The following is a 13,576-nucleotide window of genomic DNA, read 5'->3' as shown; positions in this document are numbered from 1 at the left end:
AGAGAGAGAGAGAGAGAGAGAGAGAGAGAGAGCGCACGGTTTGGTCAATTAGAAAAAGATGTTAGGAACGCGACAAAGCGTACTAATTACTGTTAATTGGGCATGATAGCCAAGGAGAGATTATTCAGATAATTAAGAGTCCCTTTTTGTAAACTGGATCAAGTAGGCTGGACACCTTAAGCAACATTGGGCACCCAATAGTTATGACTCTAATTATTTTAATTGCATGAGCGATTACCATCACTGGTGCATAAACTACATGCACCTGTGTGCTGACTTCCAACTAAGACATTTATCAGCCAAATAGTCAGTTGTCTATCAGGATTTTTAAATGCCTAACCCTTAAAAAGCATTAAACAACTATAATTGTTTTTCTTACAGTGAGATTAAGGCACTGCCCAAAAGTGTAAGCGCTGCTATTGACAGTTTGAAATGATAAAAATGAACGAAATATTTTCCTAAATTGCAAACAAGTCGGGTTGAAATTAAACTGAATCTCTATCGGGTTGTCTGTTTTCGATAAGAGTCTTGCTATTGTTCAGATTCTGACCGCCAGAAGGCGCTGTATTTCCTGCCCGACAAATCATACCTGTGAAGACATCGGGGCAGCTGGTGATGTCAAATTATACTTGAAGCCTTCGACAAAACTGCAAAAAGAAATGAAAGAAAAGCAGTTACGTTTTAAAGAGACATTTTTATCAAAGCAGATTAATTAAATAAAATTATAACAATTTTAGTAATAGGCCTCTATATTCTTACAATTATTTTTAGACATTGCAATTTAGAATGTATTTATCATGATAAATATTCCGTAAAAAATATTATTCTTATCATTCAATAATCCATATATTAATGTTTTTAAACAATAAAATAAATATAGGACGCAGCTTTTCTTGGAAAAACCGAAGGAACTTGATTTACCTTCTTTTGACCTTTTTTTCCTGATCACATGGAACTCTTGTTTATGCCATTTTTCTGAGTAATTGAGGGCAACAGATACTAATATTTATAGTCATTGTTTTTAAATAATATATTCCTGATTATTATTAGTATTATTATTATATTTTAGCCTATTATCATTATTATATATTATAGTATTATTATTACGTTATTACTAATAGCACCACTGTAGCCCAACGCATAATTTAAATGTGAATATATGTTAAATCATTATATTGTGGAGTCAATTATTATTATTGATATGATCCTAATCAAATTGGTCAAAAAAATCCAAATATGACTTCAAATCAAACGAATATTTTCGAAATTGTAATTTATGGTCTAAAGAAAGACTCGGGGCGCCGAACCGATGCACTATGGCGAGCTGTAGGCATTGTCGAAGGTTCGCGGAGTTACTTCAGGACTTGATGTTATTTCTGCGTCGTTAACTTTACCTGAGAGCCTCTTATTCTTCCCGAGTTCATTTCTCTCAGTGCCGCGTGTCTGATCGAAGTGTTGCCTATGTCGAATAATATCAAGAAAATGGCTTAATCATTTACTTGGCCTCTTAACAGGCGCATATGTATTTATTTATTTGTCAGTCAGTGTTCCCGAGTCGTCGCAAGGGCCCTTTTGCATGTTTGAATACGACGGAGCATAATATAAACACCCCTGCAATCACCAGAAGCCTCTTGTGGCCATTAAAAGTCAGTAGTTCAACTCGAGCTTTTTTCAGAAACTGAGTGGTTCTCAAAGTCTGAACTCCGCATATGCACTTGTATGAAGGGGCCCTTATAAACATCACTCCAACTGTCAATATTTCATCCTTTGTGACGTCCTTGCAGGCATCACAGGCGCAAAGCAAGCTCCATACGTTGAGAACGAACTATGAACAAATGAAATTTACGCACAAGTGTTGTTCCATGTGTAAATGTTTTCGGGGTTGGGGGATGGCATGGGTAGTTTAAGACCGCGTAATAGAAATTGTGCGTGGGTGCACAGATGATAGGCGCTGCTTTGAATTGTTGCCCTGGCTGCCGATGCCCCGCCTCTGATGGAAGCCTTAAACCTGGCACCAAGCTAAAACAAACGAAAGTCAGCTTCGAGCTCCTACTCCAACCAATTAAGGCGGACTCCAGTGCACACTCTTACGTTTCCATCCCGCTGCAGAGACGGTGAAACAACAGGAACATAGAAGCTGGCCAAAAAAAGAAGGAGAGATTGCCTTGCCTTCTAATTTCTCCCTTTCCAACACAGAACAATGTCGATGAGCCCTAAGCATACGACTCCTTTTTCTGTATCCGATATCTTAAGTCCTCTCGAGGAGAGCTACAAGAAAGTGAGTATGGAGGGGAACAACCTGGGGGCTCCTCTTGCCTCGTACAGACAACCTCAAGTCACGCAAGCGGCGATGCAGCAGCACCACATGGGCCACAATGGAACAGTTCCCGCTGCCTACCACATGACTGCGGCTGGAGTTTCCCAGCTGTCACACACAGCAATGGGCGGCTATTGTAACGGGAATTTGGGCAACATGAGCGACCTGCCTGCCTATCAAGACGGCATGAGAGGCAGCACGGCGGCCACCGGTTGGTACGGAACGAATCCGGACCCACGCTTCTCCACAAGTACGTATGATGCGACAATGTTTTTTGGAAGAATTATCTTAAAATTTTACCAACATTTTAATAATAATATCTGTTGAGATCTTTGAATTGATGTTATGTTAATGTTGGAGTTAAGTACAATTGCGAAGTGGGTCAGGTACAGTATATAAATGACACATTCGTATTTGATATTGTTACTTTTAAAGAATGTAACGCTACCCGGGCTAGACACATAATAATTATGCAACACGAGTGCTCTCAGTCCACAATGTTAAACTTGCCAGGTAAACAAACAGGCTCTCAGCTACAGTACCACTGTTTGTCTAAAGCTGGAGAGTCAAACAAGATACGAGTCAGTGCAAATGCGTAACCGAGCACATTCTACCCAGAGGCTTGTTTAGATGTCTGGTAGAACGTATTGAAAACTGTGGCTTACTTATGATTGATTTAATAAAACTATTACAAAAAAGGTTGTATTTGTTGTTTTAGTTAAATTGCAAAGCTAAATAGGATTATTCTTCTTCTTGCAGTCTCTCGTTTCATGGGATCCTCGTCTGGTATGAATATGGGCAGTATGGGGACTCTGAGTTCGTTGGCGGATGTTGGTAAAGGCATGGGTCCGTTAACCAGCACACCTAGAAGGAAAAGACGAGTGCTCTTCTCCCAGGCGCAGGTGTACGAGCTTGAGCGACGATTCAAGCAGCAGAAGTATCTCTCTGCGCCGGAAAGGGAACATCTGGCGAGCATGATTCACCTGACTCCGACTCAAGTCAAGATTTGGTTTCAAAACCACCGATATAAAATGAAAAGGCAGGCCAAAGACAAAGTGTCCCAGCAGCAAATGCAACAAGACAGTGGCTCCTGTCAGCAGCAGCAACAGCAGTCTCCACGGCGGGTGGCCGTGCCAGTGTTGGTGAAGGACGGAAAGCCATGCCAAGGCAGCAGCCACGCTTCCAACACCGGTGTACAAAACCACCATCACCAGGGGGGGAACGTCATGATTATGTCCAATAACAGTTCTTCAATGGGCCAGCATCAAAGTCACCAGGTAGGCAGTGCGGGACAGTCGCCAGATCTGGGTCAACACACTGCAAGCCCCCCATCTCTCCAAACCCAAGTATCCGGCCTGTCACACCTGAACTCTACCGGTTCCGAATATGGAGCTGCTTTGCCCTGCTCCGCTTTGCTCTATGGTAGGACATGGTGACAAAGGAGCAGACAATAATGTTTAAACAAAATGAATTCTTTGAATCCGTGTACTACTGTACTCAAAACACGAGTGTTTGGCCATGCGAACAGTGATTGCGCACTGAAATCATTGTCTCCTTTTTGGAGGGAGAGGTAAAAAGGCTGCAAGCAACCCGAGGATTGCCAAATGACAAAGGTATCAAATCTTTTATTATGAGGACGAGCGCCAAAACATCATTAAGAAGATGGAATTATTTATATACACTAGATTTTAAAGGAGACTTATAAAAACCCTAAATCACAAATATTCTGTTGGATTTTAAAATGTCCCTTTCGACAATGAAGACGTCTCCCCCTCAGTTAGACTGCTAAATAACGTTGATTTCTTATAGATTTCACTGTAAAACGTAGCTTGTATATTTCTGTAAAAGCAGTGGACTGAATACATAGTTTTTAGCGATATGTATATTGTACAAACTTTTTATTGCTATTAAGGGTCACATGTTTTTTTAAGTTTCATTGTTATTTGTAATTGACTTGTAACTTATATAGATATTTGACTTAAACGCAGTCATACAATCATATTAATAAATTATGACAATAACAACAAAAAAGTATACTTTGATTTTAAGTTTGGGTGTAAGAATTAACCGCTCGAGGACGCTAAAAGTGCGACCTGCCAATTTAACAGTTTTTCAAGAGTTTACACAGGGACACACTTTACAATGAAACGATATAACAACTACATTTACATTTGTAGAAAACTAAATTATTAAACGTTTTGTTTTTTTACAATCGATCATTTATGTACTGCACCCTCAGAGCGACAGCGTTTGAAGGTATTTTTGCGTTCTCTTGAGTCTAAACATGATTATAAAATGATTGTGTCGTGTCTAAACATGATTATAAATTTGACACAAACAAACCAGACCCCTTGCAAAGAGATGCACATGCTTTGCGCATTATTGCTTGCTGTGCCAAAGGCCACAAATCCAACAAATGACTTTTGTCGTTCCCAATTTGATTGTATTTAGTGAATAATAATGAACTATCGTGTATGACTTTATCTAGCGAGATGCATCTCTTTCATGAACCTGCTCTTTGTCGGCGAGAAAATGAGTCAGTGCAGGTGAGGTCTCCACTCCTTTAAAGAAATTCACATCAAACAAACGCTCATAAAAGCTAGCTTATCAGTCACATCGCTGTACAAACAGCAGTATTATCCAAAATAACTTTGCAAGGCGAAATAAACGCACTTATCAGAGCACCATCCATCAATAACGTGTTTGTGAAGATCAGTGGTAAAATCAAACGCCCCCCCCCCCTGTTTACGTATTGATAAAGTCCGTAAACATCAGTGATGGGTGAAGTAGGGTTGACGGCTAAAACATTTGAAATGTGTACTTTTCTGTGCGTGGCAAAAACAGCATGTGCATGTTAAATTGAAGAAACAGAAAACAGTGTAGTAAAACACGTCAATTTGACAAGGACAGTGCTGCTAAGCAAGCCCACATAATAAAAAAGCATGATTAAATAGCCTAAGAAATAAATATTAAATAAAAACCTTTTGGAATCGGCCATGATCTGACAAATGCCGCGCTTTCATTTAATGACCAATCTGTTGTTGTTTTGTTTTTGTTTCTTTAAATAATGTCATAATAATTTATCGCTTGTTGTTCTTACCTGGGCTACACTTCCCTTTGAGGAGTATTGTGGAAATCGTTATGGACAAATTTATCTTGCTTGTCTGATCGCATGGAATAGAAGCCTAACTTCCATCGCAAAAATGAATAACTCTCACCGCGTTTGCAGATTATTGTTTGTGTCATCAAACAAGACTATTTAAATGTACTTTTAATTGTATGAAATGCACTAGTTTCATCGTCGTTATTGTTACATTTTAATAAACCCTAATTAAATTGTTTTTTGGCAACTAAACAATCGATATTATTGTCGCAACTTTTTGTAAAAAAGCAACAATGATCTTATCGTTAGAAAGACATTCGTCAAATTTAAAACTATTGGATCACAACATTTTATTTTAGAAGAGTTGTACTTTGGGCCTTAACTTTAGCGCTGTGCTGCATTTGTTCTCTCACTATGTGCACCTATAGTGACATCTTTAGATTGACGAATCAGTGTTATGATTAATAAGGTATTTTAGTAATTATGACCCAATTTTCAAATATTGTAACAAGGTAAATATAATTACCCATTTGACCTTAAACTAAATTTAGGCTGATGATGAATCCCCATCGTGGTCATTGTTTCTTTTCTCTCACCACTTTTTTTAAATCCTTTACATTCAACATATGAAGGGATTTATGTGAAGCCCTCGCGCCAGTTGATGTGAAGCCCTGGGCGTGCGTTTTAATGACTCACTGATTATAATGGTGCTATTATTTTCGCTGAAGGGTCGTTAAATCAACAGATTATTTTTTCCATTATGTCCAAAATTATACTGCCGAAGGTCTACAAATGCTTCTTTTACCTGCATTGATACTCTATTATATATAAACTCCAGGTAAAATGATCTTATGTCTATACAGCTTACGCTTTCTGTCTAAAAAGACTAAAATCTCTTAGCTCTTACAGACGACAAAATACTACGGTTGTTCTGTCCAGTGTGTGTCTTTAGGTATTTTTTCCTAAAACTACGCAAAATCCTCAAGTTAATTCGTATAAAGTAAAACGGTACGAAATAAAGCTTAAAGCATGTCATTGCAATTTAAATGTCCAAGTTTATCATCGTAGACAGGTGTCAGAATTTCTGACATGGCACTTAGGCACTTTGATCGCAAGGGTGTTGAAAGTCACATGCATAAAATAAAACATGTTCATTTCATTGATAAGTTAGATCTTTTATCCAATGTGCAAATTCAATCATTTTCCACAGCTATCTGCCGGCGACGAAAGAGTCTATTAGGTTTTACGGGGATTCGTTTTGTTAGAGCTCCGCTGAAAGACTCCAGATTACATTAACATGTCTGAGGCTCGGTGTGTGGTCTTTGTGTGGAGCTTGTCGCTGTTGAAAATGACTTGTTGGAAGCGTGTATGCTCTCATCACTCTCTCTTAACACACGTTGCACAACTGCTGACTGTCTTGTCGGCTTTTGGGTGCAAAGGTCGCAGTCACCTCCCTGCAATTAGACCCTAATTTCAACACAATCATATCAGAGTTAGGCGATCCGGGGTTCGTTCCCCGTTTCACTCCACATACATTGGGGAAGAACGCGCAATGTTGATTGACAGTATACATACTTTAGTAATTTTTTGGTCATTGACAACTAAAGCAGATTCTTCACGCGTCTGCTGTCACATTTAAACCAATTGATTAGGCTAACATTAAAATGTTTAAGACACCTTTAAATGTGTAGCGTAATAAAAAACATATGAAAGATTGGTTTTTTTCTAGAATACATTTTCGATTAACAGAAACAAACGTAGTTTGACGACAAACCCAAGACTCACGTAGACCAATGGCTATATTTAGGCTATAATTTATCTTTCACTTACACAGCTAAGTTTAAACATGCACAATAAAGTTGTTTTGGCCACATCTAACTGAACAGAAATGTTATGGAATAGAGTCTGTTACCATGGGGATCATTTGTCCATAATGCAATGTTAGTTTGCCATTTGCTGTCCTTTGACGCTGTCCGGGGTGCTGAAGTGTATTTTGACAGTTTTGATTCATGGGCAAATGCGACCGAATGTTTAGACCTAAATTAATCAAGTAAAACAACGATTTACAAACGCATATGAATAATATTAAATGCATAATTGTCAGATAATTTCAGACTAATGTTCGATAAGCTCTATATAGGCTATACGGATCTCATTGGCTACACAACCTTCACAGACCATCTTTACACACCAAAACCATGGTGCAGAACAATACCCAAGCATTAACAGAAATGCCACTAATAACAATGATTCTCGTATATTAATGAGTGAGCGATAAATGCAAGTGCAATATGTATTTTTATGCGTAGCCTATAGGCTACAACATCTCTGGGATTGTGGAAGCAACAAAAAGAACGGACGGCGAACAAGTACTGTGGTTTTACCTTCATCTGTGCATGACAAACGGCACAAACATTAACTGCAATCACCTCCTTTAGTGAATCTTATTGTGAACTAGTAGCAAAAATATATTTAATTGTCCTGCATTTATCTGCTTCTTGAAGCCATTGTACTGTGCACGCAGACGAGGGTATTTCCAAAGAGAAATACTTAGCATGCAGCGCGGAACACAAGATGCTGTAATACTTGACCTTTCAGTGTAATTGTGGCACCAGTGAAATGCAGCGCATTCAGTATTAGCTGAATGGAGCTTTTACCAATGAACAAAAAACTGCATATTCATACCTTCCCATTTCTTAACTGTTTTTACTTTTGGTTCTTTTCGTATAGAAATGGTTCTTTTAATGGTTACGTTTCTGCTAACCCTACTGTTCAAATGCAAGACAAATGATAACGAATTGCAGAAATGTTCGGTTAGGAAAAGGCTTCATTTAGTGTGAACGTGATTCGGTTTTTTAATTATTAATTTATTAAGTGATGAACTATTTGGCAAATCTTTTAAAAGCATGAAACAGCTTTATTTTATTCATTTCATTATTATTGCCATAGCAGTAAGATCTAAAACTAGTTTACAAAAGTCGCATGATACAATGTTCTAAATGGGGTTTACAGTTGCGTTAATGTTTTATACCTTAAGGCAATATAAAAATCAATCTTACTATAGCATGCGATACTGCCATATGATGCTTTACCGTTACATGCATTACTGAAAATGCTCTTTCATATTACATCAGTCAGGCAGTATTTTGACTGCCCATGTGGCTATTACGCATAAAAGACTAACATGTGCGAGAGAGAAGACATATTCTGAAATCATATACGCAAAATTCCTCGAGTGTTAAAAAACGCTTGTGTGGCAGCTCGCTATGACTCAATAATGAAATGCCAAGCAGACAAAAGGCGCTCCAGCGTCTTGTACTGTACCAGCGGGAGTCCTTTGGTGATCAGCGAACCATCACTAACCGTGTTAACATTTCCTCCCCCGCTAAATAACGTGTAATCACCTCATCCCACTGCTATTTTGATCAACTTTTTGTCAGTTAAACACAATCTGATTGCTTAAGCGTGTTACAACAAAAACTATTTAACAAGAACGTTTAACCTAACAGATCTGAACTGAAGGTATTTTTGAGTTTTTTAAGATTTAGATAAAAAAACGAAACCAATGCGTTTATCCCATCGATCTAACGGTTTGGGAAGCAGAACGAATAGGCTATAAATAGTAGGCTACGTTGTGGAGTTTATATTCTAATGTCTGACCAGAAAACAAATCCATTCATTTATTTCTTTTAGGCCCATTTTAAGCAATGAACACCACAAAACACATTAAGTTAAGTGAAGCAAATGAGCGCTTTTTTCAACGGTACACATTTTTAAATCACCAGCACCAAAATGAGTATACAACAAGGTGCACAAGCTTTTTAAAGCTTGCTCCAATCGAATATGCCACCCGTAAACGTATACTGTAATAAAGGCATCAAGTGCAAAATCTTTGACTAAAGCATACGGGAATCGGTTGTATTAAATGCGGCCCACCTAGTCCGGCACACAATGAGTAGACCGCACAACTGTGAAAAATATACTCTCTATACAGGAGTGCGGCGCAGACACTAAGACCTGTTGAGACGATGGCTTTTTCTGCAGAACCGGAAGGAGGGATGCTATTTGCCCCTTTATAAAATATGTCATTAGGAAGAATTCATGTGACACAAAGGGACGGCAGTCAAAAATTGCCCCACCACTGTTCAGTAATTATATAGTTTGCCCAGGCTGCGGTCTGTCATGCGTCGAGGCAGGTGGCAAGTCCATCATGCAAATGGCTTGGCGGTGCCGCCATAATTAGCCAGCGCGAGTCGCCCAAATTAACAATTAGCTAACATGCAATTCTCTCTGCGCGCGCGGCGGCTCGCGTTTGTGTGACCATTGTATAACGCGGCCAATTGCACGTATGGCGTATCGTTTATCGTTTCTATGCTCCATTTACAATTCTATGGCAAAGGAAATCAGGGTAAACGTTTGTAATGATTAGACTTTCTCTGACTGGTTGTGCGGTTTCCGGCGCATCTAATGCAGGACTATTCACACAGACCCTATTTTACCCAAACACCAAATCAACTTCCCATACGAAAACGAACCGTGTATTTTTAGGGGGGAAGTGTAGTGAGTTTTTTGGGGTTTATTGATTAGACCGCAATTGGCATAACCATTACCGCAGTGATGCATTTGGGGTTGAACTGCAGTAGGTTAATTTTCGTAAGAGTTGCCATGTCGGACACTACAGTATAATATTTATCACTTCACTTTTATCAAATAAAATATTATTTTTTGTATTATTTAAATGCATACAGTACGTGACATATCATTTTTATTTCGGACGCTGCGTCAATAACCGACCTCCATGGAGGACGGGTGCCCAACAGTTAAAAGTATAGGCCTAATCCAGACCTAAGAGGTGCTGCTTTTTTAACCTCACCAGTATGTTCTTGCACCAGACAGACTAAACGCCTCCCCAGCAGATAGCCCTCAACAAAGCCCACCCACTTGCTCATTATTGCGGGCTGCCCTCCGACATGACACTGGAACAAAGTAGGCGTTAAGCCACATTAGAGCCGGGATACGAGTTATCAGTAACCCGTTATCAGTTAATGAAGGGAAACACATGCGGGGCGATACACAGAAGCCGATCAATAGCGCGCTCGGACAATGAGCGACTGCTCACAAAAAGAGAAATGCAAATCAATTAGAAACCTTGTTTGCTTCGGGTCCGCTCAGTCTATTCCCAGCAATTACACGATTATTAAAGCCAATTTAACCGGGATGCTGCCACAGGGGCAACAACAGTTGTTTGTTGCTCCATCATTTTCAAAGGGAGGGGATGACAGCATAATGCATTATAGCTTTAATGGAGACCGTCCTCAGAGAGATTTTCATCAGTATGTGTCTTATTAATTTTAGGAGATGTAAACAGAGCCCAACAAAGCGACTGTAGTGGAGAATGCTTACGTTTTGGAAGAACATTAATATGAGAAAGATTAAGATATTAAGTCCTGTAACTGACTGAGTACACTTCGCTGATCAGAGACATTGCAGATCACTGCTGGCATGGTTTCTTGTGGCACCAAACTACAGCTCAACTGTTTAACCAAAACAATAAATAGAAGGGGCTCCCTGACTTAACTAATGAAGTTCCTCTGCCCCCTAAGACAACAAACACTTCAGACACCTTCAGATTCACCAGTTTGGCAGTGAACACGTGTAGGTTTGAATCAGCTCTTTCATATTATAAGATCTTTGCCAAATCGACAGCCGATTGAGAGTCATTTCGAATAAGCATACTTGACATGTGCTATATAGTGACATGCTGAAGTTTATCTGATGAATGGTAAATGAAAGGGGTTAAAGCTAAAATCATCCACATGATTGCACGGCTGTTCTTTCCAGAAAAAGAAGCCTGCATGGGGCGAATTCATGGTGGCAACAAAATGCATTTATGAATTAGAATGACTTCAATCAGACTGAAATAGAAAAGAGCAATGATGTCATGTGAATGCGTTTTTTCACAAGTGTGTTGTATTTCAGACCTTTTCATGTTTTTAGACTTCATTATTTTTAATACTTTAATATTAGATAAGAAAGACGTGTGACTTTCATGTTTGGTGGTTACATTTCACAGAACTGATTTTAATTTAATGACTGATAGCTGGAAGGTACAAATGCCTTCTGAACAAATCAACAGTAATCCGTTTCGGCAAAGATTTATCCTTTTCATTTACCATACACCTTTAAGGGAACGTTTTCTTCAAAAAGAAATAAAAATAGATTCATTGAATCAAACATTTTATGACTAGAGTTATGGAAGGTGTATGGTCTACGTCTAATAAAGCAGATTTCATCTATCAAAGCCCAATTTTCTCCACACTATGTGGCACATTTTCACCTTCATTTATGTTGTTTCAACGTTGCATGAGAAGACGCATAGTACTGTTCACTGGCTGGAAGGGTTGAAGTAGTTGATGTTGCTCTTTTTGGGCACAATGAGTGGTCACTTGGGGAAAATGTGAGTTAATATCTTTAAGCTTACGTATCTCACTGACATCGTCGCCAAATGCCATTTCATACCTACGCTATTTTGCCGGTGAGCAAAGACTTTTTGCCATGTGATCATGAAGCCCCGTGCATCCTTTTTCAATCTTATGCCCCCTTCCGATCCGAGTTAGCTTCCTAGTACAGGACCGTGGCATGCTGTGTTTTGGCAGAAAATCAATAAAGGGGAAAATCTGCTCTAATCATCCGCACATTTACCATCACAATCAACAATCAAAGCCAAGACCTGAGTCTTTATTTGTAGGCCTGAGCTGCCCAATTTTCCCACTGTGAAAGGCAGGCTAAATTAGAACCCTTGGTTCCTGTTAGCAGCTCTTAATGGCTCTGATTTGTGAACTGCTAAATGAGGTTATGTAAATTGATCCTGAGTGCAGGCAGGGGCCCCCAGGTGACAGGTGCAGCTTCCTGCGAGTGAGGGCAGAGGGGGAGTTATGAGACAAGGAGGGAGAAAACTTAGCGAAGCTGTAAAACCAAATCCCCTCAATAAAAGACAGAAGAGTATTAGATGGATTTTCAATTAAAAGCCCAAAGCACGGTTGACTTTCAATAGTGAAGAAATAATTGCAACGCATGCTAATCTAAGACTTGAAGACAAGGTATGTGAGATGTTAAAGAAAAATTAGTTCATTCAACTTTCACGCAAGAGAGGAAAACAGCACTTATTGTCTGTTTCTTTAAACCTAGCTCTGGTTTTGAGCCCAATTGTTTCCATGAAAGCACAAATGTCACCACATGCAACATACTTCGGAATTTAGCGATACTTATTTTTAAAGATGCTCCCTATAATGTTATAGAAGCAAATTCTGAAAATGGACTTTTATGACAATCATAAAATTTGACCAACCATGTCAAGATATCAAGTTGTAAATGAGAGGAGAAGAGAAATCACTTTGCCCCGGCTTAAGACTTAAATATAATTTGAGCTGTCTTAACTGAAAATAACTTTCTTAAAATATGTAAGTGCCTTTGTTTTGTTTCAAGATGCACATCACTAATGTTTTTTTCTTAGGCACTTTAATAAAAGCGACTTAAATTGGCTAAATTAACTACGACGTCCTGGCTTAGGCTAAAACTGGGCCTTTGTTTCCCTTTTGATGTCAGTCAAAGTTTGTAATCACAAATTCATTACTTTGCTAAAGCTTATTCATTTAGGGAAATGCTTATATAGACCAGTTGTATGACATACACATATGTTTAAAGTCATCAATAAAACTATGCCAGATTAATGAAAATATGACGCTAGTTGCATTACATGCATCACTCAACAAATGAAAACCTACTTACTTTCAAGCTGTAAATACACTGTGTAGCCTATATCTTTCAGAAAGTTGACAAACTGCAGAAGAATCAATATCAGTGTGTAAATCAGAATAAAATTCTTCACATACACAGTTTTTTACTTATAGATGTGATGTATCTGATAAACCATAAGGTTGCTTTGAAGAAATGAAAACATGGCGGACACGACTGCTGCCTTTTTACAAAATCTGATATTACTGATATAGCCTAGATGAAAGCATGTCTGATTAATATTAGATATTGGGATGGCTTAGATATTTCTAAAATGAATGGTGTTCTTTCTCTCTTAGTTTCCTTTTGTGCTGATTCCCAATGGACCTCTGTTTCTCATATTCAATGATTTACTCTCTAAC

General features: G+C 38.7%; 1 protein-coding gene across 1 annotated transcript; it reads left to right on the top strand.

Annotated features, from left to right (window-relative positions):
• The first annotated feature begins 2,156 nt into the window (after positions 1–2,156).
• On the top strand, positions 2,157–4,333 carry nkx2.1 (NK2 homeobox 1). Its single transcript, XM_079457948.1, has 2 exons — positions 2,157–2,567; positions 3,077–4,333. Exons 1-2 carry the CDS (start codon positions 2,201–2,203, stop codon positions 3,751–3,753), a joined length of 1,044 nt encoding a protein of 347 aa, XP_079314074.1. The 5' UTR covers positions 2,157–2,200; the 3' UTR covers positions 3,754–4,333.
• The last annotated feature ends 9,243 nt before the right edge of the window (positions 4,334–13,576 follow it).

This window comes from Barbatula barbatula (assembly GCF_947034865.1).
Source record: "Barbatula barbatula genome assembly, chromosome: 6".
Classification (NCBI taxonomy): Eukaryota; Metazoa; Chordata; class Actinopteri; order Cypriniformes; family Nemacheilidae; genus Barbatula; species Barbatula barbatula.
Note: the sequence above shows the minus strand (reverse complement) of the source record. Positions and strands in the feature narration are given on the sequence as shown.